The sequence below is a fragment of the Mus caroli genome, unplaced genomic scaffold, assembly GCF_978045245.1.
Source record: "Mus caroli unplaced genomic scaffold, Mus_caroli_1 scaffold_13, whole genome shotgun sequence".
Classification (NCBI taxonomy): domain Eukaryota; kingdom Metazoa; phylum Chordata; class Mammalia; order Rodentia; family Muridae; genus Mus; species Mus caroli.
Window position 1 is genome coordinate 96,883,826 of NW_028227268.1, and position 25,325 is coordinate 96,909,150.

Consider the following 25,325-nt stretch of genomic DNA (forward strand, 5'->3'; position numbering starts at 1 on the left):
CTTTATTGTCTTCTTCCTTTTTAGCAGTGTTCTCCTGCATTTCTTTAAGTGTGTTATTAACGTCCTTCTTGAAGTCCTCTATCATCATCAGGAGATATGCTTTTAAATCCGTGTCTAGCTTTTCCGGTGTGTTGGGGTGCCCTGGACTGGGTGAAGTGGGGGTGCTGGGTTCTGATGATGGTGAGTGGTCTTGGTTTCTGTTAGTAAGATTATTACGTTTACCTTTCGCCATCTGGTAATCTCTGGGGTTAGTTGTTATCGTTGTCACTATTTAAAGATTGGAGCAGAAGCTGTGTTCCACTCACCAGCAGTCCCAAAATCCTGCGGCGGGGGTCGTGGGTAGCTGGCGGGTGTCAGGCAACCCTGCGCTCCTGCTACCCTGGCGCTGATCCGGCCGGGTGAGGCCTGTGGCCCTACTCAGGCTGGTTTCTGCTTCCCTAACTAATGCAGTCTCAGGTCCCGCGCAATTGGATTGGAGCAGAAGCTGTGCTCCCCTCACCAGAAGTCTTAAGATCCTGTGGCGGGTGTTGTGGGCAGTTGGCGAGTGTCAGCAGACCCTGCGCCCCAGCTGCTCAGGTGCTTTTCTGACCGGAAGAGGCTTGTGGCCCTGTGTGGGCCGGATTTCTCTCTCCCCAACCAGAGCAGTCTCAGGTCCCGCGTGATTGGACTGGAGCAGAAGCTGTGTTCCACTCACCAGCAGTCCCAAAATCCTGCGGCGGGGGTCGTGGGTAGCTGGCGGGTGTCAGGCAACCCTGCGCTCCCGCTACCCTGGCGCTGATCCGGCCGGGTGAGGCCTGTGGCCCTACTCAGGCCGGTTTCTGCTTCCCTAACTAATGCAGTCTCAGGTCCCGCGCAATTGGATTGGAGCAGAAGCTCTGTTCCACTCACCAGCAGTCCCAAAATCCTGCGGCGGGGGTCGTGGGTAGCTGGCGGGTGTCAGGCAACCCTGCGCTCCCGCTACCCCGGCGCTGATCCAGCCGGATGAGGCCTGTGGTCCTACTCAGGCCGGTTTCTGCTTCCCTAACTAATGCAGTCTCAGGTCCCGCGCGATTGGGTTGGAGCAGAAGCTGTGCTCCCCTCACCAGAAGTCTTAAGATCCTGTGGCGGGTGTTGTGGGCAGTTGGCGAGTGTCAGCAGACCCTGCGCCCCAGCTGCTCAGGTGCTTTTCTGACCGGAAGAGGGTTGTGGCCCTGTGTGGGCCGGATTTCTCTCTCCCCAACCAGAGCAGTCTCAGGTCCCGCGTGATTGGACTGGAGCAGAAGCTGTGTTCCACTCACCAGCAGTCCCAAAATCCTGCGGCGGGGGTCGTGGGTAGCTGGCGGGTGTCAGGCAACCCTGCGCTCCCGCTACCCTGGCGCTGATCCGGCCGGGTGAGGCCTGTGGCCCTACTCAGGCCGGTTTCTGCTTCCCTAACTAATGCAGTCTCAGGTCCCTCGCGATTGGATTGGAGCAGAAGCTGTGCTCCCCTCACCAGAAGTCTTAAGATCCTGTGGCGGGTGTTGTGGGCAGTTGGCGAGTGTCAGCAGACCCTGCGCCCCAGCTGCTCAGGTGCTTTTCTGACCGGAAGAGGCTTGTGGCCCTGTGTGGGCCGGATTTCTCTCTCCCCAACCAGAGCAGTCTCAGGTCCCGCGTGATTGGACTGGAGCAGAAGCTGTGTTCCACTCACCAGCAGTCCCAAAATCCTGCGGCGGGGGTCGTGGGTAGCTGGCGGGTGTCAGGCAACCCTGCGCTCCCGCTACCCTGGCGCTGATCCGGCCGGGTGAAGCCTGTGGCCCTACTCAGGCCGGTTTCTGCTTCCCTAACTAATGCAGTCTCAGGTCCCGCGCAATTGGATTGGAGCAGAAGCTCTGTTCCACTCACCAGCAGTCCCAAAATCCTGCGGCGGGGGTCGTGGGTAGCTGGCGGGTGTCAGGCAACCCTGCGCTCCCGCTACCCTGGCGCTGATCCAGCCGGATGAGGCCTGTGGTCCTACTCAGGCCGGTTTCTGCTTCCCTCGCTTTATTCTTATAAAAATAGTTCTCACCTTACCTTCTGTAGGTGCAGAGTAATGAAGCACATATTTCACTTACACACATCAATGTGTGAAGACTGGGAATCCATTGCACCATACTGTCCCATGCCTTGCATCTGACTTGTCTTCCTGTACCTTTCCTTCACTCCTCTAGGCACTGAGGCTCTAAAGTGGGGCATAGAATTCCACTTTTGTTCATGTGCCCTGTGCATAGCACAATGAATAATATGCAGTAGACAGTGAAAGACATGTGTAAGGAGAGCCCACAGTATTTTCCAGTGTGCCTGCCCTGAAGGACACACTGGTATACAGCCAATGCTTGTTCGTATACACAGTTCTTGGTACTTTAATAAGATCTTTGCAGATGACTTTTTTCATGTGTAAGACTATGTTAGGATTGCAATACAGTATGTTGTCTAAAATGAGACTTTTCGAGTTAATTTAGTGGTTTAATTTTTTTTTTAGTAGAAATCTGGTGCCTATTTTTGAGAGGAATTCTATAACTATTACATAGTTTACATATGGAGCCTTATATGTTCACAGTTGAAATATAATTTATCTTTAGGATAATTCTTCCTAGTAAAATTAATTATTATTTTTTTTCATAGGAGTATCAAGAAAATGGCCCATTATTTTCAGAGCTGAAATTTTATCAGAGAGCTGCAAAAAGAGAATGTAGTAAGTAAAATTAGCTAACCAGCTACTGCCATGTATACACTTGCTCAAGTGAATGTTAACATTTTGGTCTTTTTTTGGTCTTCTGGAAAATTCTTTTCCATAAGAAATTGTGTTGTAATATAATGTACTTAACTGTTATAGCATATAAAAGCAAGGCAGATGATATACACATCTTGATACGCCACACATAATGGGTTATATATTTTAACTCAATGGTTTTTTTCTACTACTTTACATAACATGCTGACTTGTTGAATTATCAAGAGTTTTCTAAGCATTTAAAGATTGTAGAATGAAATTATTTCTTTCACAAAGGTGCATTTAGATAGAAAGGGTATAGTGGCAAAGGTAAAGTAGGTAGAAAATACACACACACACACACACACACACACACACACAGAGGGAATCGTTGTAAAGTGGATTTAAGTATTTGTAACTGATTAAATGTTGAGATTTTTAAGAAAATACTAGAAAGGTGAATGTTAAGAATTATTTGAAGTTAGATATCATAAATAATAACTACTGGTGCAGATTTGAATGTGAAATGATTATAAGCAGAGATGAAGAAAAGTGAAAAAGTTTCTAAGAGTTAAGTCAAATGTTGCTGGAGTTGGTAGGAGTCATAACAATTGGTGTGACCAGGCTCCTTTATATCCTGTTGAGGAGAAAGAATGATGGATCTGGCCTGAATAATTAACTTTTCTTCCCTTAATAAAGCTTCTAAACACTCTGATTGTAGTCGCCACCAACTGCCTTAACTGTGTCAGAGTGACAAATAGACTCCATTACATTTGATTGTTTTATCAGGAAAGCTGTCTTTAGCATGAAACACATATGGCAGAGAAATAGGAATGGTGATTACACTACCTGATTGATTGTTTAAGTGGATTAAACAATTCAATTAGGATTTTCTGGTAAACTAAATTTATACAAAACAGTCAGGTGTTTTTTCTGCTCAATTTGTATTTTGTGGGATAACATGATTTTAGCCTTTGAAATGTAGGTAGTGGTGGGGAAAACACTCACACTTTGTAGTCAAAATGCGTTATATGTAGAAACTTAGCTAGCATATGATGAAATGATTTGTTTTTATGAATAGAAATATTTATGAATGAATGATAACAATGTACTTTGAAAGACTATGTCTTTTATGGCACTATTAATTTATTTTAAAAAGAGATATTTTATATTAACAAAAATGTTTCAAACCATGGATAGATATAATATATATATTTAAGTTTTTATTTTCTTAGAATATCTAATGACTATTTTGGTTTGATAAATATGCCTTGGCATCTTTACAAAGGCAAAAATACCTTTCTAAATATTGTTTTTTGTTCAATTTTTCTTTGCAGTCCAAAAGTGGATACAACAGAGGAAACTTGATTATTTAGGAGTTCCTGTATTTTATGGATTTGGTCTGACTGATTTCAAAGGAAGAAGGTAAAAAGCACATTATAATCACAGCAAATTTTATAATCAATTGTCACCAAGTGACCTTGCTCCGTGATCTTTTGACTAGTCTTTTGACTAGATAACAAACCACTCAAAACTTCATGATGGCTAGTCTGCTTGGTTTTAGGTTCGGATCTCTCTCCCTGGTGAATATAATCTGGTATCTGCCAAGGTGCAGTCATTGTAGGTCCCACCAGGGAAAGGCCTGCTTTCATCGGTCACTCATGACTGTTGATGGGCCTAAGGTATCTCTACAATGAGCTACCAGTGTATAATGAAGGAAACACAGCTAGTTTTCCCCAGAAAAAAATGGGTGGGTGGGTGGGGGGCAGAGTGGGAGAGAAGGAGAAAGAGAGGCAGAGGGAAGGAGGGAGAGAGAGAGGGAGGGACACAGAGAGAGAATATAAATGTGAATATGACTATAAATGTGCCAGGTGAGTGGATCCAAGATGGATCCAGGTCATAGTATTTCTTCATGATCTAATCTTAAAAGTGGTACCTATCCTATCTTCTCTCTGCTAGAAGTCAGTCACTAGCTCTGCCTCTGAAAGTTTGGAGAGAATCACTCTCCACCTTGAAGAAATAACACAGCAAGGAATTTATATAGCTGTCCTTGAATGCATCTCTTTGTACACATAAAAATTCATTCCTTGTGATTTTGAAAATCTCACTTGTTTTGCACCCAATTTTGTTCCAGGGAGTGTCATGAATGTTATCCTACTTTGTCATTTTTAGACAAGTTCTACTTTACATGTGAGAAAGAGGCTTAGCTCACAGTCCTGTGTTCAAATTACCTTAATATAAAGAAAGTGAACTGCTTTAAACAGGACACTAAATGAACCACAGAAATCATGTATATCATGTTACATGTTTCTCTTAAATTATCGAGAATGAGAGTACTTGGAATAAGAATTATGTAAAATATTATTGAAGAACGGCTACAGAGTTCTGGATCAATTGGCAGAGTAGAAGTTGCCAGTGAGATCAGATGAAGGATAATTGTTAGAGAAAAAATAGATACTTCTGAACCAAGGAAGAACTTTGGAAATTCTTAGAATTCATGAGCAGGTACATCAAAAAGTGTGGAACCAAAGACTGTAACATTCCCCAATTCCAGGACATACAGGGTCCAAGCCACATGTTTCCTTTCCTGGTGGAGTGCAGCAGGAATCTCATCCCAAAGGAATTCAGATGGATTCTGGCAAAACAAAACCAAATGCCCCAGAGTCCTCAGAACAACCTCCCATAGCCCTCACAAGCTCTGTTGTTGATGACAGCTTCCTCTAAGACTGAACTACTCAATTCTGCACTGAAGTGCCTTAAACAGGAAGGTCAATCACTCAAAATACCATCATTGAGTCCCTGAAACTGACAAGATCCACTAGGCTCCTTCCTATCCGAGTAAGTAATAGTAAGCTGAGAGTCCCTCTAAGAGGAAGCACAACTAAACTACAAAGAAGACTCTCAGACCAGGCCAGCTGCCTGCAAGAAGCAGAAACCAGCTGAGTTGCCTGGGAGAGGTTTAGACCAACTGTGCCTGGTGGGGACACTCTCTAAACTTTTGAGCTGCCATCAGGCAGTGCAGTGGGCTTCGGGTTTCCAGGTTTGTGAGCTGTGAGCCTTGTTGGGGTGGGTTTTGGAGATGTAACTGTTTTTTGTCATTTCTGTTGCATAAGTAAACCTTTGCCCATACATTTCTACTAACCCCAATAAAGCTCACTGGCTCACCAAGCTGGACATCGGTGGTATCCATACTTTGGTCTTGCTGTAGGCTCCCTATCTGGCATGAGGAAACGTTTTGTCATGTAGCAAACAAGTTGTAGGTTTCATGAAATGATGGTTGAAAATGGATTTTAATAAACTCTATTAGGGATTAAATATGACCTGACCAGAGTCCTATGCATTTATTTAATCAGGTCTGGACAATTACTGGGGGATTGCGCCTAGTCTATCTTTCTATATTCTAGACTGGCTACTTCCCTAGCTGCTCTCCGCAAGTACTTGCTGTCTGAGTGTTGCTTGTTGCTTCTGCTCCAGCAGTCAATCCAGGGGGCATTTCACTTGGCCACGTGGCTCCTGGTCCATCACATCTAATAGAGACCTTCTGTCCTCTCCTTCTTCTTTCTTGTACCCTCCTTTCTCTTCCTTCTTCTCTTTCTTCCTTCCTTGTGATGCCTACCTGTGACCCCAGCCTGGTAATTCAACTCTGCCTCTTTTTATTCTCCCCAGTAATTGGCTATACCCATTTTATTTAACCAATAGCTTTAAGTTGGGGAGCAAGGTTATATAGCATCACTTAGTGTACATGAGGATTTGCTTGTCAGGACAACCAGATTTTTCTGATGGACACATCAACAGTAGAAAAAAAATCCATTTGACACTCAGTGTGATTTACTGGCTTGTAGCAGGAATCATCTTGAGAAAAAAAAAAACAACAAAAAACAAAAAATTGTTGTTTAAAATTGAGATACTCTGGAGGAGTAATTGAAAACCAATGAATCTAAATTTAACCTGCTCCAGCCTCAGTGTCAGTGTCATCCTTAAGAAAAAACCTGCAAAGTCAGAGGGATGAAGGCCATCAAAGTATACAGGTTGGAGGAGGGAAGAGTTGGTTCAAGCTTTGAAGTAAATAGGCAAAGTTAGCCTTGCCCTTGAGGGCTGAGAGCAGATTTATCAACTGATATTAACCTGAGCCTGAGTTCAGTAGGTAAATCACTTCTGAAACTCCTACCTGTGATCACTACTGTAGAGCCCACTCTGTACAGTAGTGACCATGCACAGCAGTGTCCAGTATAGTAGTGATTAAAATTGGTACTTGAGATGTCTTTACAGTGTGAATGCAGGTTGTTGTCATCATCTCCTCCTCCTTTTCCTCTTCCTCCTCCTCCTTCTCCTCTTCATCCTCTCCTCCTCCTCCTCCTTCTTCTCCTCCTCCTTCTCCTCTTCCTCTTCTTCCCTCTCCTCCTCCTCCTTCTCCTCTTCTTTCTCTTCCACTTCCTCTTCCTTCTTCTCCCCCTCCTTCTCCTCTTCATCCTCTTCCTCCTCCTTCTCCTCCTTCTCTTTCTCCTCCTCCTTCTCTTTCTCCTCTTCCTCCTCCTCCTTCTCCTTCTTGTCCTTCTAGTTATTACTAAACTGAATATAGTTTTCCTCTCTTTACTCTTCCCAGTTGCTCTTCACCTCCTCTCACATCTGGATTTACTCCATTTCTATCTCTCATTACAAAAGATCTGGCTTCTTGGAAATAGCAACAAAACATAATCAACTATAAGGTAAAATGAAAACTATCAGGTAGAAGTTGGACAAGCCAAGATAACATAAAAATAAAAGAACCTTTAGAGAAAGCATAAAAATCAGAGATCTACTCATTTACACATGCAGGAATCCCATTAAGGTACTAAACTGAAATCTGTAGTATATATACACAGAGGGCCTGGTTCAGATCCCTGTGCTTGCTGCAAGTCTCTGTGAGTTCATATGAATTCATATTGTTCAATTAATTCAGAGGACTTTGTTGTTCTGCTGTTCTCCACCCCCTCTGTCTTCCCCACTCCCCCTGCTTCCTTTGCCAGGGGGTTTGCTGAACTCTGAGGGGAAAATATCCCCTTTATAGCTCTGTGTTTCCAAATCTCTCTGTGTAATTTCGTGCTGAGGATTTCTATTCGTTCTCATCTGCTGCAGGAGGAAGCCTCTCTGATGATGGCTTAAGAAGGCATTAGTCTATGAATATAGCACAATGTCATTAGGAGCTCCCCCCCCCCTTTTTTTTAAGATTAGCAGTACTTTGTTTTACCTTAGGTCTTGAGCTTTCTAGACTCTGGTTCTTGATCACTCAAGCAGTGTTTGATTTGAGTTGTATCTCATGGAAAGGGCTTTAAGTCAAATTGGACATCAGTTTGTTGCTTGCTATGAAAAGGTTTGTGCCCCTATTGCCCTAGTATATTTTGCAGGTAGGATAGATTGTAGATCAAAGGTTTTATGGTTAGGTTGGTGTTACTTTTCTCTTCTGGTATCCTGCAGGGTATCTTTCTATGTCGTAGACACTAGATCATGTAGTGAAGGTTTTATGTTGGCACCACCTCAGCCTTTCCGTGTTCAGTGAATTGTATGTGTGTTGTCTTCAACAGTGGGGTCTTGCACTCAGTTTGTGTAAAGCAACCTATTGTCTTGGCAACACCTGGATTTTCTCAAGATACCTTTGGCCAATGACTTAATTGAATGAAACCCCGTTCTTGCACTGGAGGCTTCATTTGGATGCAAGAGATGGCCAGTTCTGTCTCCCTCAATATTTTGAGACTTCATTAGGATCACCTTTGTGTATGGTAGGAAGTTTACACTGTACTAAGCTTCTATACTGTTCCTCATGCTCCTCAAATGTTCTTCATTTGATGGGTAGGCTGTACTCACCAGCTAGGTCATTAGCCAGCCACGGGGTTACAACCTAGGGAGTCTGAGATGGATGACAGTATTCACCTCAGCCATATAGTAACTGTCTCTATGCTCATTCCACCCCTCAACCCATCTTTATTTCCCTTTACCACCTGATTTTTCTCTTCTTGACTCCACTCTGCCCCGACCCTGGCTCCAGTCTACCTAAAAAGCCCTATTTTCCTACCTATTTTCCCCTCTCAGGAAGATCCATGTGTCCTCCTTGGTACCTTCCTCTGTACCGAACCTCTCTAGGTTGTGGATTGTAGAATGATTATCATTTATTTAATTGCTAGTATCCACTTATAAGTGAGTTCATACCATGTTTGTCTTTCTGGGTCTGAGTTACCTCACTAAGGATCATTTTCTTCTTAGTTTTATCCATTTGCAAATTTTACGACGTCTTTTTTTAATGCATTCTTCAGTTGAGGGACATCCAGCTTGTTTTCAGTTTCCGTCTATTATGAGTAATGCCTCTATGAACATAGTTAAGCAAATGTCTTTGTGATAGGATGGAGTGTCCTTTGGTTATATACCTCTAGCATTAAAGGTGAAGAAAGAAAAGGATAAATAATAACAACACAGAAACAACCAAGAAAAATTACAGGAGTTTTTAAACATATCTCAGTAACAATCTTACAAACAGTTGACCTCAGAGTTACTAATAAACCATTGACTAAATAGATTAAAAAATCAGACTGAACTGCTGTTCATCTCTGAGAAACACCCCTCACTAGTAAAGACATCCACGATTGAGAATCAGTGGAGGAAAGTCAATCTAGAAAGTGTATGGAAGCTTGGAGCAGCTGTTGAAATTATTTTTATGCTTATGATTTTATTCCAAACAAAACCAAAATTAAGAGGAACAGTACATATTAACAGATGGAATAATTCATCAAGCATCATCAGGGGATAATTTGAAAATATGTTTGTGTGCTCTGCTTGTGTGTATGTATATGCAACATAACGCATGCATACAGTACCTGGAGAGACCAGGAAAGTGTGTTAGATGCCCTGGAACTGGTGTTATGGATAATTGTGGATCTCCCATGTTGGTGTTTGAACCTGAACCAAAGTTTCCTGGATGAGCAATCTGTGTTCTTAACTGCTAAACCATCCCTCCAGCCCATGAAACAACAAGAACAACAACTATTATTACTACTTCTCCTTCTCTTCCTCCCCTTCCCCTCATCTTCCTTTTCCTTCTTTTTCTTTTTCTACTCCTCCCCTCCTCCTTTTCTTTTTCTTTTTTTCTTTTCTTTTTAAATAGAATGATTGATGCAGTGATTAAAAAAAAAAAAAAAGTCTGCCTAGAAAGAAAGTCCCAGAACTAGATGGATTCACTTTTGGCTTCTACCAGATGTTTAAGCTTGCAAATCTGAAAGAGAGAGTGGTAGGAAGGGAAAGAGAAAACAGCTACCAGCTGGGAAGGGCACTGTTAAACTCATTCTGTAAAGCTATCATACTGGAAAGGATATAATGGGAGAGTGATGGAAAAAATACCAATTTCTTTAGTGATCATAGATATAAAATTTCTCAGTGAAATTTTTATCAAATTTAAGAATACATTAAAGTGATCTTACACTATGACCAAGTTGATTTTATTCCAAGGATGAATGGTTTGCCCAATATGGACATCAGTAAGTTTTAATACACATGTAAGTAGGACTCTAGGGAATCTGTAATCATTAAGAAATCACATGATAATCCTTTTTTAAAAATATTTATTTATTTATTTATTTATTTAATGTATATGAGTACACTGTATCTGTCTTCAGACACACCAGAAGAGGACATTGGATCCCATTACAGATGGTTGTGAGCCATCATGTGGTTGCTGGGAATTGAACTCAGGACCTTTGGAAAAGCAGTCAGTGCTCTTAACCACTGACTGAGCCATCTGTACAGCTCATCACATGATCATCTTAATCAGGATAAAAAATACCCTTGATTATATTCAGCATCACTTCATGGAAAATGCTCTGAAAAAAATAAAGACAGTAACATGCTTCAGTGCAATAAATGCTATATGCTATATGTAAGTCACTACTGACAACATTATACAAATTAGCAGGCAACTGAAATTATTTCTCTAAATCCAGAAAGACAAGGGTCTCTACTCTCTGTCCTTATTAACATAATACTTGAAAATAAAAGAGAAACATGTAACAGGAAATAGAAAAAGAAAACTTGAAGCCATCCCAATTTAAAGCCTACTAGATTCTGTATATAAGAAATAGAAAAGTCGTCTAGTCCTCCATCACTGGGAAGAGAGGCCCCTTGGTCTTGCAAACTTTATATGCCCCAGTACAGGGGAAAGCCAGGGCCAAGAAGTGGGAGTGAGTGAATAGGGGAGCAGGGCAGAGGGAGGGTATAGGGGACTTTTGGGATAGCATTTGAAATGTAAATGATGAAAATATCTAATAAGAAAATTAAAGAAAAAAAAAAAGAAATAGAAAAGTCTCCACTAGAAAACACTTAGGTCTGATGAGCACTTCAGCATGACAGTAGGACTGAATAATCCTACTAATGTGGTCTTAGTAAACCAACTGAACAAACAGCAACTTAAGTACTCGTTGCTGAGAAAAAAATGTGGATAAGAGGGGGCTCATATTTAAATAACTCTTTTAAGAATTCTAGGAACAAATCTACTTGTGGAGGAGAAATACCTCTACAGTGAAAATGGTCAGGGACTGAATAAAGAAATAGGAGGAGACAGTAAAAGAATTGAACAACTTGCATGTGCATGGATTGGCAGAATTAGTGTGGTGGAAATGGTTATATCACTAAATATGATATGTAGGTTCAGTACCCCCGCCCCCATCAAAGTTAAAGTACATCTTTAAAATTAGAACTAGGAAAAAAGAAAAACTTTAAAATACACATGGGGCCACAAAACACCCAAACAAACAAAGCAGTTCCAAGCAGAAAATGCTAGTGGTATCAGAATACTTGATCACAAACTGTCCTATGATCAGTGACAATGAAAGGTGAGGCACTGGCACAGAAAGAGACTTATAGACCTGTGAACTAGAGCAGAAGCCAGAATTAAACATACACACAGATACCCTTCCTAACTTAAGTATCAAAAAGACACACTGGGAAAATGCCTGCTTGTCAGTGGTTCTGGGATTGCTGGCTATCCACACTTGTAAAAACCTGACATTTTAATATAGTTCCTCATGTTGTGGTAATCCCCAACCTTAAAATCATTCTTGTTGCTATTTCATACTTGTCATTTTGCTTCTGTTATGAATTATCATGTAACTATCTGATGTGTAGGATACCTGATATGTGACCCCTGTGAAATGGTTGATTGACACCCCCTCTCCCTCAAAATGTTACAACCTACAGGTTGAGAACGTCTGTGTATGTCATTGTGCATAAAAATCAATCTGAAATACATCAAGGCCTTAATTTAAGACCAAAGACCCTGAACTGTTGGAGCAAATATTCCAAAGCAGAGGCATAGGCTAGGACTCCAATAACTCACAGAGATTTCCTAAGTTGACTGGAAAGGTTATATTAGTTTATTTTCTGTTGCTGTGATAAAACATTATTATCAGAGCAATTTATAGTTGAAAGACTATTTTTACTTATGGTTCTGGAGGGCTAGAGTCCATAATGGCAGGACAGCATGATAATATGATAGTAAGCATCAGGCATGGTGATGGCAGTGGAGCAGGAAGCTTAGAGCCCACATCTTGAACCATAAGCACAAAGCATCAGAGAGAAGGAAATCAGAGAGATCGAAGGCTGGAGGCTTTCTTTCTCAAAGCACACCCTTAGTGACATACTTCACCCAGAAGTTCGCTTCTAAACTGCTCCCAAACCGTACCACTAACTGGGGACAAAATTCAAATGCCAGAGACTTTATCATTCAAACCATTGCAGGGGTTTCATGAAATTAAACAGTCTCAAAGGAATCATCTTCATCAATAGACAGGCCTTATGATAGGAAAACATCTTTGTCAACTCCTCAGTAAATAAACAATTGTTACATGAAATATATTGAGAGCTGCAGAGATGAAACAGCAAAAGTACTAAATCATTGAATGTCTAAGTAGACTAATGAACTCAATGATTAGGTTTTGAAAGGGAGAAGTAAAAATGGCCAGTTTGAAATAGTGTTAAATATTGTCAGCCATCAGGAAATACAAATTAAGACTAGCTCAAGATGGCTGGAGAGATGGACCACGGTTAAGAATGCTTGTTGCCCTGGTGGAAGAATGAAGTTCACTTCCTAGCACCCACTTTGGAAGGGGCTCAGTACTGCCAAAACACTACCTCTATGAAACCTGACTATCTTTGCTGGCCTCTGTAAGCATTGATACATATGTAGCACACACTTACAGAAACACAAACATGTACACATACACACAGCACACACACAATCATAGGTAAGCAAAAACAAATCTTAAGAGAAAAAGTATTTGCGACTATATCTCATGAGTAGTTATTATTAAAAGCAAAACAAAACAAACAAACAAAAAAATCCAAATGACAAGCCCTAGCAAGTATGTTGGGAAAGAGCAATCTTCATGCACTGATGGTAGTATGTAAACTAATAAGGTCAATATATAGCTGTCTCCTAAGAGGCCTTGCCAGAGCCTTACAAATACAGAGGCAGATGCTCACAGCCAACCGTTGCATTGAGTGTGGAATCCTCAATGTAGGAGTTAGAGAAAGAACCAAAGAAGCTGAAGGGGTTTGTAACCCCATAGGAAGAACAACAATATCAACCAACCAGAATCCCCAGAGCTCCCAGGGACTAAGCCAACAACCAAGGAGTACACATGGCTCTAGGTGCATATGTAGCAGAGGATAGCCTTGTCAGGCATAAATGGGAGGAGAGACCTTTGGTCCTATGAAGGCATAGATGCCCCAGTGTAGGGGAATTGAGAATGGGGAGGTGGGGGTGTATGGGTAGGTAGAGGAACACCACCCTCATAGAAGTAGGGGGGTCAATGGGATTGAATTGGATAGAGGGTTCCTGAGGGGAGGGAAACCAGGAAAGGGGATAACATTTGAAATGTAAATATATGTAAATATAGAAAATATCATATATATATATGCACACACACATATATATCTATATCTAATATATATAATCACTGTGGGTTTCAAAAAACTGAAAATAGAATATGACTGTGTAATTCAACACAGTCACTCCTGGAGGTTTGTTTGACAGGATTTCGTCAACATACCATAGAGACATTTATTTAGCTGTGGGGCAGTGAGCTGGGGGTCCAGGCAGGGGGCACAGAGGGGATAAAGGGAGTGGGGGAAAACCCGCATCCCACCAGAGTTCCGGTGCTCTGGGCAGGCAGATGTGGAAGGACTGCCTCATGCTTTCCACACTGCCCCATTGGGTGCCTAGATGTGTGAAGTCACTGGACCTCAGCTCAGCGGGTGGTGAACAAGGGGCAGTCCTACATACCACGTTCTCAGCCTTGGGCATCCCAGACATCTCTGGACACTGCTGAAGAGCTGGGAACAGAATGGGGGCCCCAGGGACAGCATGGTCAGCCCTATGGCCAAAGGGAGGACAGGGTAGGGGGAGGTGGGGGGCACTGGGTGGTTCCCACATGGGCAAGAGTCTTTGGTCCGGTCTGTGGCTGGAGCGTAGGAAGGCCAAGGCCGTCTGGCGGGACGTTAGGGGAAAGCCTATTCCATTGTTCAAGCATGGTGGTTCTTGATGAGCAGAGACAGTCTATGGTTTTAGAGCTTTATTGTAGAAAGGCAGAGAAAGAGAGAAGAGAGAGATAGAGATAGAGAGAGAGAGAGAGAGAGAGAGAGAGAGAGAGAGAGAGAGAGAGAGAGAGAGAGAATGAGAGAGAGAGAGAGAGAGAGAGACTATCCATGGCCACGTGGAGAGAGGGGGGAAGGGAAAGAGAGATAAGGAGAGCTAGAGAGTAAGAAAGGTGAGAGCTTAAAGAGAGCGAGGAGGGGCCAAGCAGCCCCTTTTGTCGGGGGCTGGGCTATCAGGTAACTGTGGGGAGGCGCACACCTGGCTGTAGTCAGGTAACTGTGGGGATGGAGTCTAGCCAGAATGCCAGGAGCTTGGGACATTGTCTGTGTGACTGATAGTCACACCCTTCTCCTGTGGGGGGGTGTGGGGGCAGTAACTTAGACAGGAGCCAGGGGTCCAGGAGACATGATCAAACACCTTCCATCCCACGTAGGTGGGAATTACCACCCATTGGATCTCCCCGGGGTTCAAGACTTATGTTCAACAGGAGACCAGGCTGTCTGTGCCCAGCCCACTGCCCCACATATAGCTATGTTGATTATTGCACTGTTCACAATATGTGGAAATGGAATCTACCTAGATGCACAATCAACAGATAGATAATGAAAATATGCAATAAAATCTTATTCAGCCATAAGGAAAATGAAATCATGACATTTATAGGAAATGGGTAGAACTATAGAATATTCACTAAGAGAAATAAGCTACACCAGATTCAAACAATTTCTTTATGTTTTATCTCATCTGAGAAACCCAGATACTTCTTTATATATACATGGTGTGGTGTGTGTGCACGTGCGAGTGTGTGTGTGTGTGTGTGTGTAAAAAGAGGGGGTTATGAGAAGTTGGGAAGACATGAAAAGGGGAAAGGGGGGAAGGAGGATAAGGGATAAGATAATAGAATGTATGGGAAGCCAGAGGGACAATGTCTGAAAGCTGCAGGGTGGTTGGTAAGGGCAGTGGAAGAGGAGATTGAATGAGACAAAGTATAACATGCAAGTACCATCAGAAACGTATAACTCTGTATGGAGACAGTATAATGAAGGGATGATGAAAACTTCCATGATAATATCATGTTTTATAAAACAAAACTTCCTAAAGAGATGTGTGTATATTTCTCTAATTGCAGATGTAGAATGTGAGTTGGTGTGCTAGAAAGGGGAAATGACAAAAGGAGACTATTGAACAGAAAAGAAAGATGGGAAGTTACAACAAATATAGCTGGGGATGGAGAGGTCGATGGAGCTGTACCAGGTACAGCTGCACACCTCCGAGTAACCAAGTTCAGATTCCAGGACCCATGCAGCAGCCATGTGGATGCTCCACAGGTGCCTCCAGCTTCAGCACTGTGGAATAATCAACTTCTATCCTTTATGCCTATAGGCTCATACTTTCTTTCTTTTTTTTTTTTAAGATAGTAACTTGTGTGTTTTATTATTTGTCATAATTAAATTTTTTTTAAATTTTTAATATTTTTATTACGTATTTTTCTCAATTACATTTCCAATGCTATCCCAAAAGTCCCCCATACCCCCCCCCCCACTTCCCTACCCAACCATTCCCATTCTTTTGGCTCTGCCATTCCCCTGTATTGGGGCATATAAAGTTTGCATGACCAATGGGCCTCTTTCCAGTGATGGCCGACTAGGCCATCTTTTGGTACAGATGCAGCTAGAGTCAAGAGCTCCGGGATACTAGTTAGTTCATAATGTTCTTCCACCTATAGGGTTGCAGATCCCTTTAGTTCCTTGGGTCCTTTCTCTAGCTCCTCCATTGGGGGCCCCGTGATCCATCCAATAGCTGACTGTGAGCATCCACTTCTGTGTTTGCTAGGCCCCGGCATAGTCTCACAAGAGACAGCTATATATGGGTCCTTTCAGTAAAATCTTGCTAGTGTATGCAATGGTGTCAGCGTTTGGAAGCTGATTATGGGATGGATCCCTGGATATGACAGTCTGTAGATGGTCCATCCTTTCATCACAGCTCCAAACTTTGTCTCTGTAACTCCTTCCATGGGTGTTTGGTTCCCAATTCTAAGAAGGGGCATAGTGTCCACACTTTGGTCTTCATTCTTCTTGAGTTTCATGCGTTTAGCAAATTGTATCTTATATCTTGGGTATCCTAAGTTTTGGGCTAATATCCACTTATCAGTGAATACATATTGTGTGAGTTCCTTTGTGATTGTGTTACCTCAATCAAGATGATGCCCTCCAGGTCCATCCAATTGGCTAGGAATTTCATAAATTCATTCTTTCTAATAGCTGAGTAGTACTCCATTGTGTAAATGTACCATAATTTCTGTATCCATACCTCTGTTGAGGGGCATCTGGGTTCTTTCCAGCTTCTGGCTATTATAAATAAGGCTGCTATGAACATAGTGGAGCATGTGTCCTTCTTACCGGTTGGGACATCTTCTGGATATATGCCCAGGAGAGGTATTACTGGATCCTCTAGTAGTACTATGTCCAATTTTCTGAAGAACCGCCAGACTGATTTCCAGAGTGGTTGTACAAGCTTGCAATCTCACCAACAATGGAGGAGTGTTCCTCTTTCTCCACACCCTCGCCAGCATCTGCTGTCACCTAAATGTTTGATCTTAGCCATTCTGACTTGTGTGAGGTGGAATCTCAGGGTTGTTTTGAATTGCATTTCCCTGATGATTAAGGATGTTGAACATTTCTTCAGGTGCTTCTCTGCCATTCGGTATTCCTCAGGTGAGAATTCTTTGTTCAGTTCTGAGCCCCATTTTTTAATGGGGTTATTTGATTTTCTGGAGTCCACCTTCTTGAGTTCTTTATATATATTGTATATTAGTCCCTTATCTGATTTAGGATAGGTAAAGATCCTTTCCCAATCTGTTGGTGGTTTTTTGTCTTATTGATGGTGTCTTTTGTCTTGCAGAAGCTTTGCAGTTTCATGAGGTCCCACTTGTCAATCATCGATCTTACAGCACAAGCCATTGCTGTTCTATTCAAGAATATTTCCCCTGTGCCCATATCTTCAAGGCTTTTCCCCACTTTCTCCTCTATAAGTTTCAGTGTCTCTGGTTTTATGTGAAGTTCCTTGATCCACTTAGACATGACCTTAGTACAAGGAGATAGGAATGTATCGATTCGCATTCTTCTACATGATAACAACCAGTTGTGCCATCAGCATTTGTTGAAAATGCTGTCTTTCTTCCACTGGATGTTTTAGCTCCCTTTTCGAAGATCAAGTGACCATAGGTGTGTGGGTTCATTTCTGGGTCTTCAATTCTATTCCATTGGTCTACTTGTCTGTCAGTATACCAGTACCATGCAGTTTTTATCACAATTGCTCTGTAGTAGAGCTTTAGGTCCGGCATGGTGATTCCACCAGAGGTTCTTTTATCCTTGAGAAGAGTTTTTGCTATCCTAGGTTTTTTGTTATTCCAGATGAATTTGCAGATTGCACTTTCTAATTTGTTGAAGAATTGAGTTGGAATTTTGATGGGGATTGCATTGAATCTGTAGATTGCTTTTGGCAAGATAGCCACTTTTACAATGTTGATCATGCCAATCCATGAGCATGGGAGATCTTTCCATCTTCTGAGATCTTCTTTAATTTCTTTCTTCAGAGACTTGAAGTTCTTATCATACAGATCTTTCACTTCCTTAGTAGAGTCACGCCAAGGTATTTTATATTATTTGTGACTATTGAGAAGGGTGTTGTTTCCCTAAGTTCTTTCTCAGCCTGTTTATTCTTTGTGTAGAGAAAGGCCATTGACTTGTTTGAGTTAATTTTATATCCAGCTACTTCACCAAAGCTGTTTATCAGGTTTAGGAGTTCTCTGGTGGAATTTTTAGGGTCACTTATATATACTATCATATCATGTGCAAAAAGTGATATTTTGACTTCATCTTTTCCAATTTGTATCCCTTTCATCTCCTTTTGTTGTCGAATTGCTCTGGCTAGGACTTCAAGTACAATGTTGAATAGGTATGGAGAAAGTGGACAGCCTTGTCTAGTCCCTGATTTTAGAGGGATTGCTTCAAGCTTCTCACCATTTACTTTGATGTTGGCTACTGGATTGCTGTAGATTGCTTTTATCATGTTTAGGTATGGGCCTTGAATTCCTGATCATTCCAAGACTTTTATCATGAATGGGTGTTGGATCTTGTCAAATGCTTTTTCCGAATCTAAGGAGATGATCATGTGGTTTTTGTCTTTGAGTTTGTTTATATACTGGATTACGTTGATGGATTTCCCTATATTTAACCATCCATGCATCCCTGGGATGATACCTACTTGGTCAGGATGGATGATTGTTTTGATGTATTCTTGGATTCGGTTAGCAAGAACTTTATTGAGGATTTTTGCATCAATATTCATAAGGGATATTGGTCTGAAGCTTTCTATCTTTGTTGGGTCTTTTTGTGGTTTAGGTATCAGAGTAATTGTGGCTTCATAGAATGAGTTGGGTAGAGTACCTTCTGTTTCTATTTTGTGGAATAGTTTGTGAAGAACTGGGATTAGATCTTCTTTGAAGGTCTGATAGAACTCTGCACTAAACCCATCTGGTCCTGGGCTCTTTTTGGTTGGGAAACTATTAATGCCTGCTTCTATTTCTTCGGGGGATATAGGGCTGTTTAGATCATTAACCTGATCTTGATTCAACTTTGGTACCTGGTATCTGTCTAGAACCTTTTCCATTTCATCCAGTTTCTCCAGTTTTGTTGAGTATAGCCTTTTGTAGAAGGATCTGATGGTGTTTTGGATTTCTTCAGGATCTGTTGTTATGTCTCCTTTTTCATTTCTGAATTTGTTAATTAGAATGCTTTCCCTGTGCCCTCTAGTGAGTCTGGCTAAGGGTTTATCTATCTTGTTGATTTTCTCAAAGAACCAGCTCCTTGATTGGTTGATTCTTTGAATAGTTCTTCTTGTTTCCACTTGGTTGATTTTGCCCCTGAGTTTGATTATTTCCTGCCGTCTACTCCTCTTGGGTGAAATTGCTTCCTTTTTTTGTAGTGCTTTTAGGTGTGTTGTCAAGATGCTAATGTGTGCTCTCTCTAGTTTCTTTTTGGAGGCACTCAGAGCTATGAGTTTTCCTCTTAGAAATGCTTTCATTGCGTCCCATAAGTTTGGGTATGTTGTGGCTTCATTTTCGTTGAACTCTAAAAAGTCCTTAATTTCTTTCTTTATTCCTTCCTTGACCAAGGTATCATTGAGAAGAGTCTTGTTCAGTTTCCACGTGAAGGTTGGCTTTCTATTGTTTATTTTGTTATTGAAGATCAGCCTTAGTCCATGGTGATCTGATAGGATGCATGGGACAATTCAATATTTTTGTATCTGTTGAGGCCTGTTTTGTGACCAATTTTGTGGTCAATTTTGGAGAAGGTACCATGAGGTGCTGAGAAGAAGGTATATCCTTTTGTTTTAGGATAGAATGTTCTGTAGATATCTGCCAGATCCATTTGATTCATAACTTCTGTTAGTTTCACTGTGTCCATGTTTAGTTTCTCTTTCCATGATCTGTCCATTGGTGAAAGTGGTGTGTTGAAGTCTCCCACTATTATTGTGTGAGGTGCAATGTGTGCTTTGAGATTTACTAAAGTTTCTTTAATGAATGTGGCTGCCTTTGTATTTGGAGCATAGATATTCAGAATTGATAGTTCCTCTTGGAGGATTTTACCTTTGATAAGTATGAAGTGCCCCTCCCTGTCTTTTTTGATGACTTTGGGTTGGAAGTCAATCTTATCAGATATTAGAATGGCTACTCCAGCTTGTTTCTTCCTACCATTTGCTTGGAAAATTGTTTTCCAGCCTTTCATTCTGAGGTAGTGTCTATCTTTTTCTCTAAGATGAATTTCCTGTAAGCAGCAAAATGTTGGGTCTTGTTTGTGTAGCCAGTTTTTTAGTCTATGTCTTTTTATTGGGTAGTTGAGTCCATTGATATTAAGAGATATTAAGGAAAAGTAATTGTTGTTTCCTGTTATTTTTGTTGTTAAAGTTGGCATTCTGTTCTTGTGGCTGTCTTCTTTTAGGTTTGTTGAGGGATTACCTTCTTGTTGTTTCTAGGGTGATGTTCCTGTCCTTGTATTGGTTTTTTTCTGTTATTATCCTTTGAAGGGCTGGATTCGTGGAAAGATAATGTGTGAATTTGGTTTCGTCGTGGAATACTTTGGTTTCTCCATCTAAGTTAATTGAGAGTTTGGCTGGGTATAGTAGCCTGGGCTGGAATTTGTGTTCTTTTAGTGTCTGTATAACATCTGTCCAGGATCTTCTGGCTTTCATAGTCTCTGGTGAAAAATCTGGTGTAATTCTGATAGGCTTGCCTTTATATGTTACTTGGCCTTTTTCTCTTACTGCTTTTAGTATTCTATCTTTATTTAGAGCATTTGTTGTTCTGATTATTATGTGTCGGGAGGTATTTCTTTTCTGGTCCAGTCTATTTGGAGTTCTGTAGGCTTCTTGTATGTTCATGGGCATCTCTTTCTTTAGATTTGGGAAGTTTTTTCTTCTATAATTTTGTTGAAGATGTTTGCTGGTCCTTTGAGTTGAAAATCTTCATTCTCATCCACTCCTATTATCCGTAGGTTTGGTCTTCTCATTGTGTCTTGGATTTCATGGATGTTTTGAGTTAGGATCTTTTTGCATTTTCCATTTTCTTTGATTGTTGTGCCGATGTTCTCTATGGAATCTTATGCACTTGAGATTCTCTCTTCCATCTCTTGTATTCTGTTGCTGATGCTCGCATCTATGGTTCCAGATTTCTTTCCTAGGGTTTCTATCTCCAGTGTTGCCTCATTTTGGGTTTTCTTTATTGTGTCTACTTCCCTTTTTAGGACTAGTATGGTTTTGTTCATTTCCATCACCTGTTTTGATATGTTTTTCTGTTTTTCTTTAAGGACTTCTACCTGTTTGGTTGTCTTTTCCTGTTTTTCTTTAAGGACTTCTACCTGTTTGATTGTGTTATCCTGTTTTTCTTTAAGGACTTGTAACTCTTTAGCAATGTTCTCCTGTAATGATTTAAGTGAGTTATTAAAGTCCTTCTTGATGTCCTCTACTATCATCATGAGATATGCTTTTAAATCCAGGTCTAGCTTTTCAGGTGTGTTGGGGTGCCCTGGACTGGGCGAAGTGGGAGTGCTGGGTTCTGATGATGGTGAATGGTCTTTGTTTCTGTTAGTAAGATTCTTAAGTTTACCTTTCGCCATCTGGTAATCTCTGGAGTTAGTTGTTATAGTTTCTCTGTTTAGAGATTGTTCTTCTGGTGATTCTGATTAACGTCTATCAGCAGACCTGGGAGACAGGCTCTCTCCTCTGAGTTTCAGTGGTTAGAGCACTCTCTGCTGTCAAGCTCTCCTCTTACAGGGAAGGTGCACAGATATCTTGCGTTTGGACCTCCTCCTGGCCGAAGAAGAAGGCCCTAAACAGGACCTTTCCCAGAAGCTGTGTTGCTTTGGCAGGTCACAGAAGCTGTTAGCTTCTGTGGTGCACACTCTCACCTGTGCAGACTAAGTTCCTAAGTTTGGTGGAGTCCCGGATCCAAGATGGTGCTCCCTGCTCCTGAGGCAGAGGGCTCCCGTGCAGGGCGGGACCACTGTCCTCAGGCTGGGAGGGTGCCGGATGTCTGCGGCCCCAAAAGGGTGCTGCCTCAGTGGCTCTGTGGCTCCCGCCTGTCCCAGAAGCTGTCTGCCTCTGTGGTGCACACTCTCACCTGTGCAGACTAAGTTCCTAAGTTAGGAGGAGTCCCGGAACCAAGATGGCGCTCCCTGCTCCTGAGGCAGAGGGCTCAGGCTCATACTTTCATTCTCACCACATATGTCCCCTAAATAAAATGTTTATAACAATGGGTAAAATACAACTTTTTTTTTAATTAGGCAAAAAATTAAAAAATTTAAAAAAAATAAAGAAGTGTTCCCATTTTCTGTATGGGTAGTGACATTTTTAGGACACATGATAAGGCTCATGGGGATTGATTGGTACTGAGCAATTAGCGCTGCCATAGAGGACCAGAAGAGAAAACCTAAAACTCCACTCTCCATTATCTATGACACTATTAACTGCTCAGCGCTAGTGAAAGAGAACAAAGGAAGTACTAAGCTGCTTCCCTGAAGATGCAGCTCACTGTGCACACAGCTCACCGTGCACACACTGTACAGCTGCTTAGACGCCTTGGCTATTAGGTATTAGTGTTGTTCTTTATTCAAGTTCATTAATAGATAATTTCAGAATTATTATTTTAGAAGGGTCTCTTTTTTGATATCTCCTCACAGTTATAGATTCATGGTAATGGAAAGACTTGGAATAGATTTACAGAAACTCCTGGACCAGAATGGTGGTTTTAAAAAATTAACCGTCCTACAACTTGGCATCAGGATGGTAAGTTTGAGATGCCTCACAGATGACTTACTTGATTTTTGCTTTATAGAAATATGAGAAAATAAGATTTTTGTCTAGGAATGTCAGTTATAGAGAGTAGGAAGTATTTTCATGAACTTGATAAGCAAGGACTCTACCAATGACAGGCTATGCTGTAGCTGACTATTGCTACCAGACTCAGTCTTCCCTGACAGTTTAGTGTCACATCTCAGAAGAAGCCCGTAGAGCTTTAAACATAACCTTTCTGTTGTCTGTTATAATTGTAACCACAAATTATGGCCAAATAGACTACTTTTCAAACTAAATATGCTTTGGTTGGATTTAAAAATATTTTAAGTGTAAGTTTGAGACAGTGGCAACTGTTAGTCCTTGCAGTGAATAACACACAGGTGTACCTTGTTCACTAGGAAGCAGTGTAGTCACAAATGAACCAAACATACAGTCATTTGTCAATAATGCCACATATTTATCTTATTTACATCTAAGTCTTGGGTTTCCCCTACTTCCAATCATAAGTAGAATGAAGCAGCTCATGCCAGGTTGTGTTATGGAAAATAATTTTATTCTCCATTCATTTGTCTACTCAACTAGTAAATATTTATGGAATGTTCCCCTCAACCCAGCCAAACACACACTTGACATGCAAGGTTTTAGGGCTTTAATGATGCCCAAGAATTTTTAGGTATTACACAGGAGAATGATCATAGCATAATATTTTGTTCTGAGGTCTTCAAGATTTGAATAATAATAATAATTGATTGATGAATGAACTATATGACTATTTTATCGTAGATTTCTTGACTATTTTCATGTACCTTTTATTGCTGTTTATTCCCAGTCTATGTTACTATTTTAATTACTGTGATAAAATACCGTGGGAAAAGCCAATTAACAGAGAAAATATTTACTTTGTTTCATAATTTGAGGTTATAGTCTCTCATGATGGTGAAATCACAAACAACAGCATTTTGGGCCCCTGATCATTACATTACATCCACAGTCAAGAAGCATAGTTATACGTGCCTGTGCTCAACTCTCTTGCTTCTCTTTATACAGTAAAGAATCTCATCCCAGGGAATGGTGCCACTCACAGTTGGCAAGTATTTTATTTAACAATGAGCAACCAGAAATTATGATATTTTAGAATAATCAATAATTATGGGAAATCATGTGTAGCAACAAACCATATAATTGTAGTGTAAAACACTGATACTGGTCTTATCTACTTCTTTTCACAGCTGGATGTACTGGAATATATACATGAAAATGAGTATGTTCATGGTGATATAAAAGCCGCAAATCTACTGTTGGGTTTTACAAATCCAGACCGGGTAAGAGAAAATGAACATTTGCTTTTAGTGAGGGGTTTAGGAGTGCCAATGGCCGACTCTTAACCCACAAGAGTTTACAAATGGGGGCTTAATATGATGAATGTTTCAATTTGTCTTACTTTGCTTACCTGATTTAATCCTTGCACCAGATTAATGAGTAATTCGGATGAAGAAGCTGAGAGCCAGAAGGGTTAAATCACTTGCTAATGGGCACACATTGAAGAAATGGCTGAGCAGGAAGCTGAGTTCATAAAATGTAGATAAAGTACCATGGCATCTGGTCCCAGGAGGAGAGATAGGTGTGTGCAGAAAGATAACTGCACAGGGCTCCATTTTTACTTCCTATAGTTGGAGCAAAGAAGGATGTCCAAAAGAACTTTCCATTGTGGTAGATCCCTTCTCCCCAGTATCATAGCATCTCTGGAGATGTGGTTAAGACAATACCACTTGCTAATAAAATGTATGTAGAGGAACAGATGACAAAACAGTGTGGGCATCTTAGATGCCACTTGTCTCAGTTCCTTAGCTTTATAAAAATCTCCTATCATGATATTAAGTAACCATGTTTCCTCCACTTAAAGGAAATGAGTTGAATACTTATGTCTACATAAAAAGCCTATAAGATGATTCAACCTTATCGATACTTAGAAGTAACTCGAATGCCCTCCTGTTGAGGTATAGACATGTCTCTATAGAGGAGTTTTATTCAGTGCTGAAAAGATACTTGCCAAACTATATGAAGATATGGAACAACTTAAAAATATTACAATACATGAAAAAGTCAAGGGGTAAAAGCTGTAAATGTCAGGTACCTGACCATCTGTGTTAGACTATGAGCACAATTAAACACTTGATAGTGACCTGGAGTTGGGAGCAAGGGGTGTGAACAGTCGGGGTCCTGGGGTTTTTAAGACAGCGAAACCCTCCTGAATCCATCAGGGTATACACGTCATTAGTTCTTTGTCAAGTCCTGTTGTCATTGAACACTATAGACTTAGGGTGATGCTCATCTGCCATTGTCATTTTATCCATACTAACAAGTGTCTCACTGAGGGGTGTGGAGTTGAAGGCTGTCTGTCTGTCTGTCTGTCCAGGGCCTGGACACTCACTGCTTCGTTTTACCTTAATTGCTCAAAATTCATCTACGTTAAACAAAATTTCTCCAAGTAAAGGTGGTTATAAAAATATGGCAAAAGTAACTGAGTAACTTAAAATTTACTTTAATCTTAAGCAATAAGTATATGTAAATATTACCTACTGTCTTAATATATTTAAATTAAAAAACCCATCATGACACAAAAGTATTAGGAAACTATCATTAAATGCTTAA

General features: G+C 41.0%; 1 protein-coding gene across 2 annotated transcripts in view; it reads left to right on the forward strand.

The window, feature by feature from the left end:
- Vrk2 (VRK serine/threonine kinase 2) overlaps window positions 1-25,325 on the forward strand; it is a 131,210-nt gene that overhangs the window by 44,487 nt on the left and 61,398 nt on the right. The window contains exons 4-7 of one of the 2 annotated variants that reach the window (XM_085829062.1): window positions 2,620-2,689; window positions 4,045-4,132; window positions 22,532-22,664; window positions 23,903-23,995. In XM_085829062.1, coding sequence (XP_085685188.1) covers window positions 2,620-2,689; window positions 4,045-4,132; window positions 22,532-22,664; window positions 23,903-23,995 — 384 coding nt within the window. The remainder of the gene's footprint in view (window positions 1-2,619; window positions 2,690-4,044; window positions 4,133-22,531; window positions 22,665-23,902; window positions 23,996-25,325) is intronic. The other variant, XM_021177191.3, reaches the window with a different exon arrangement.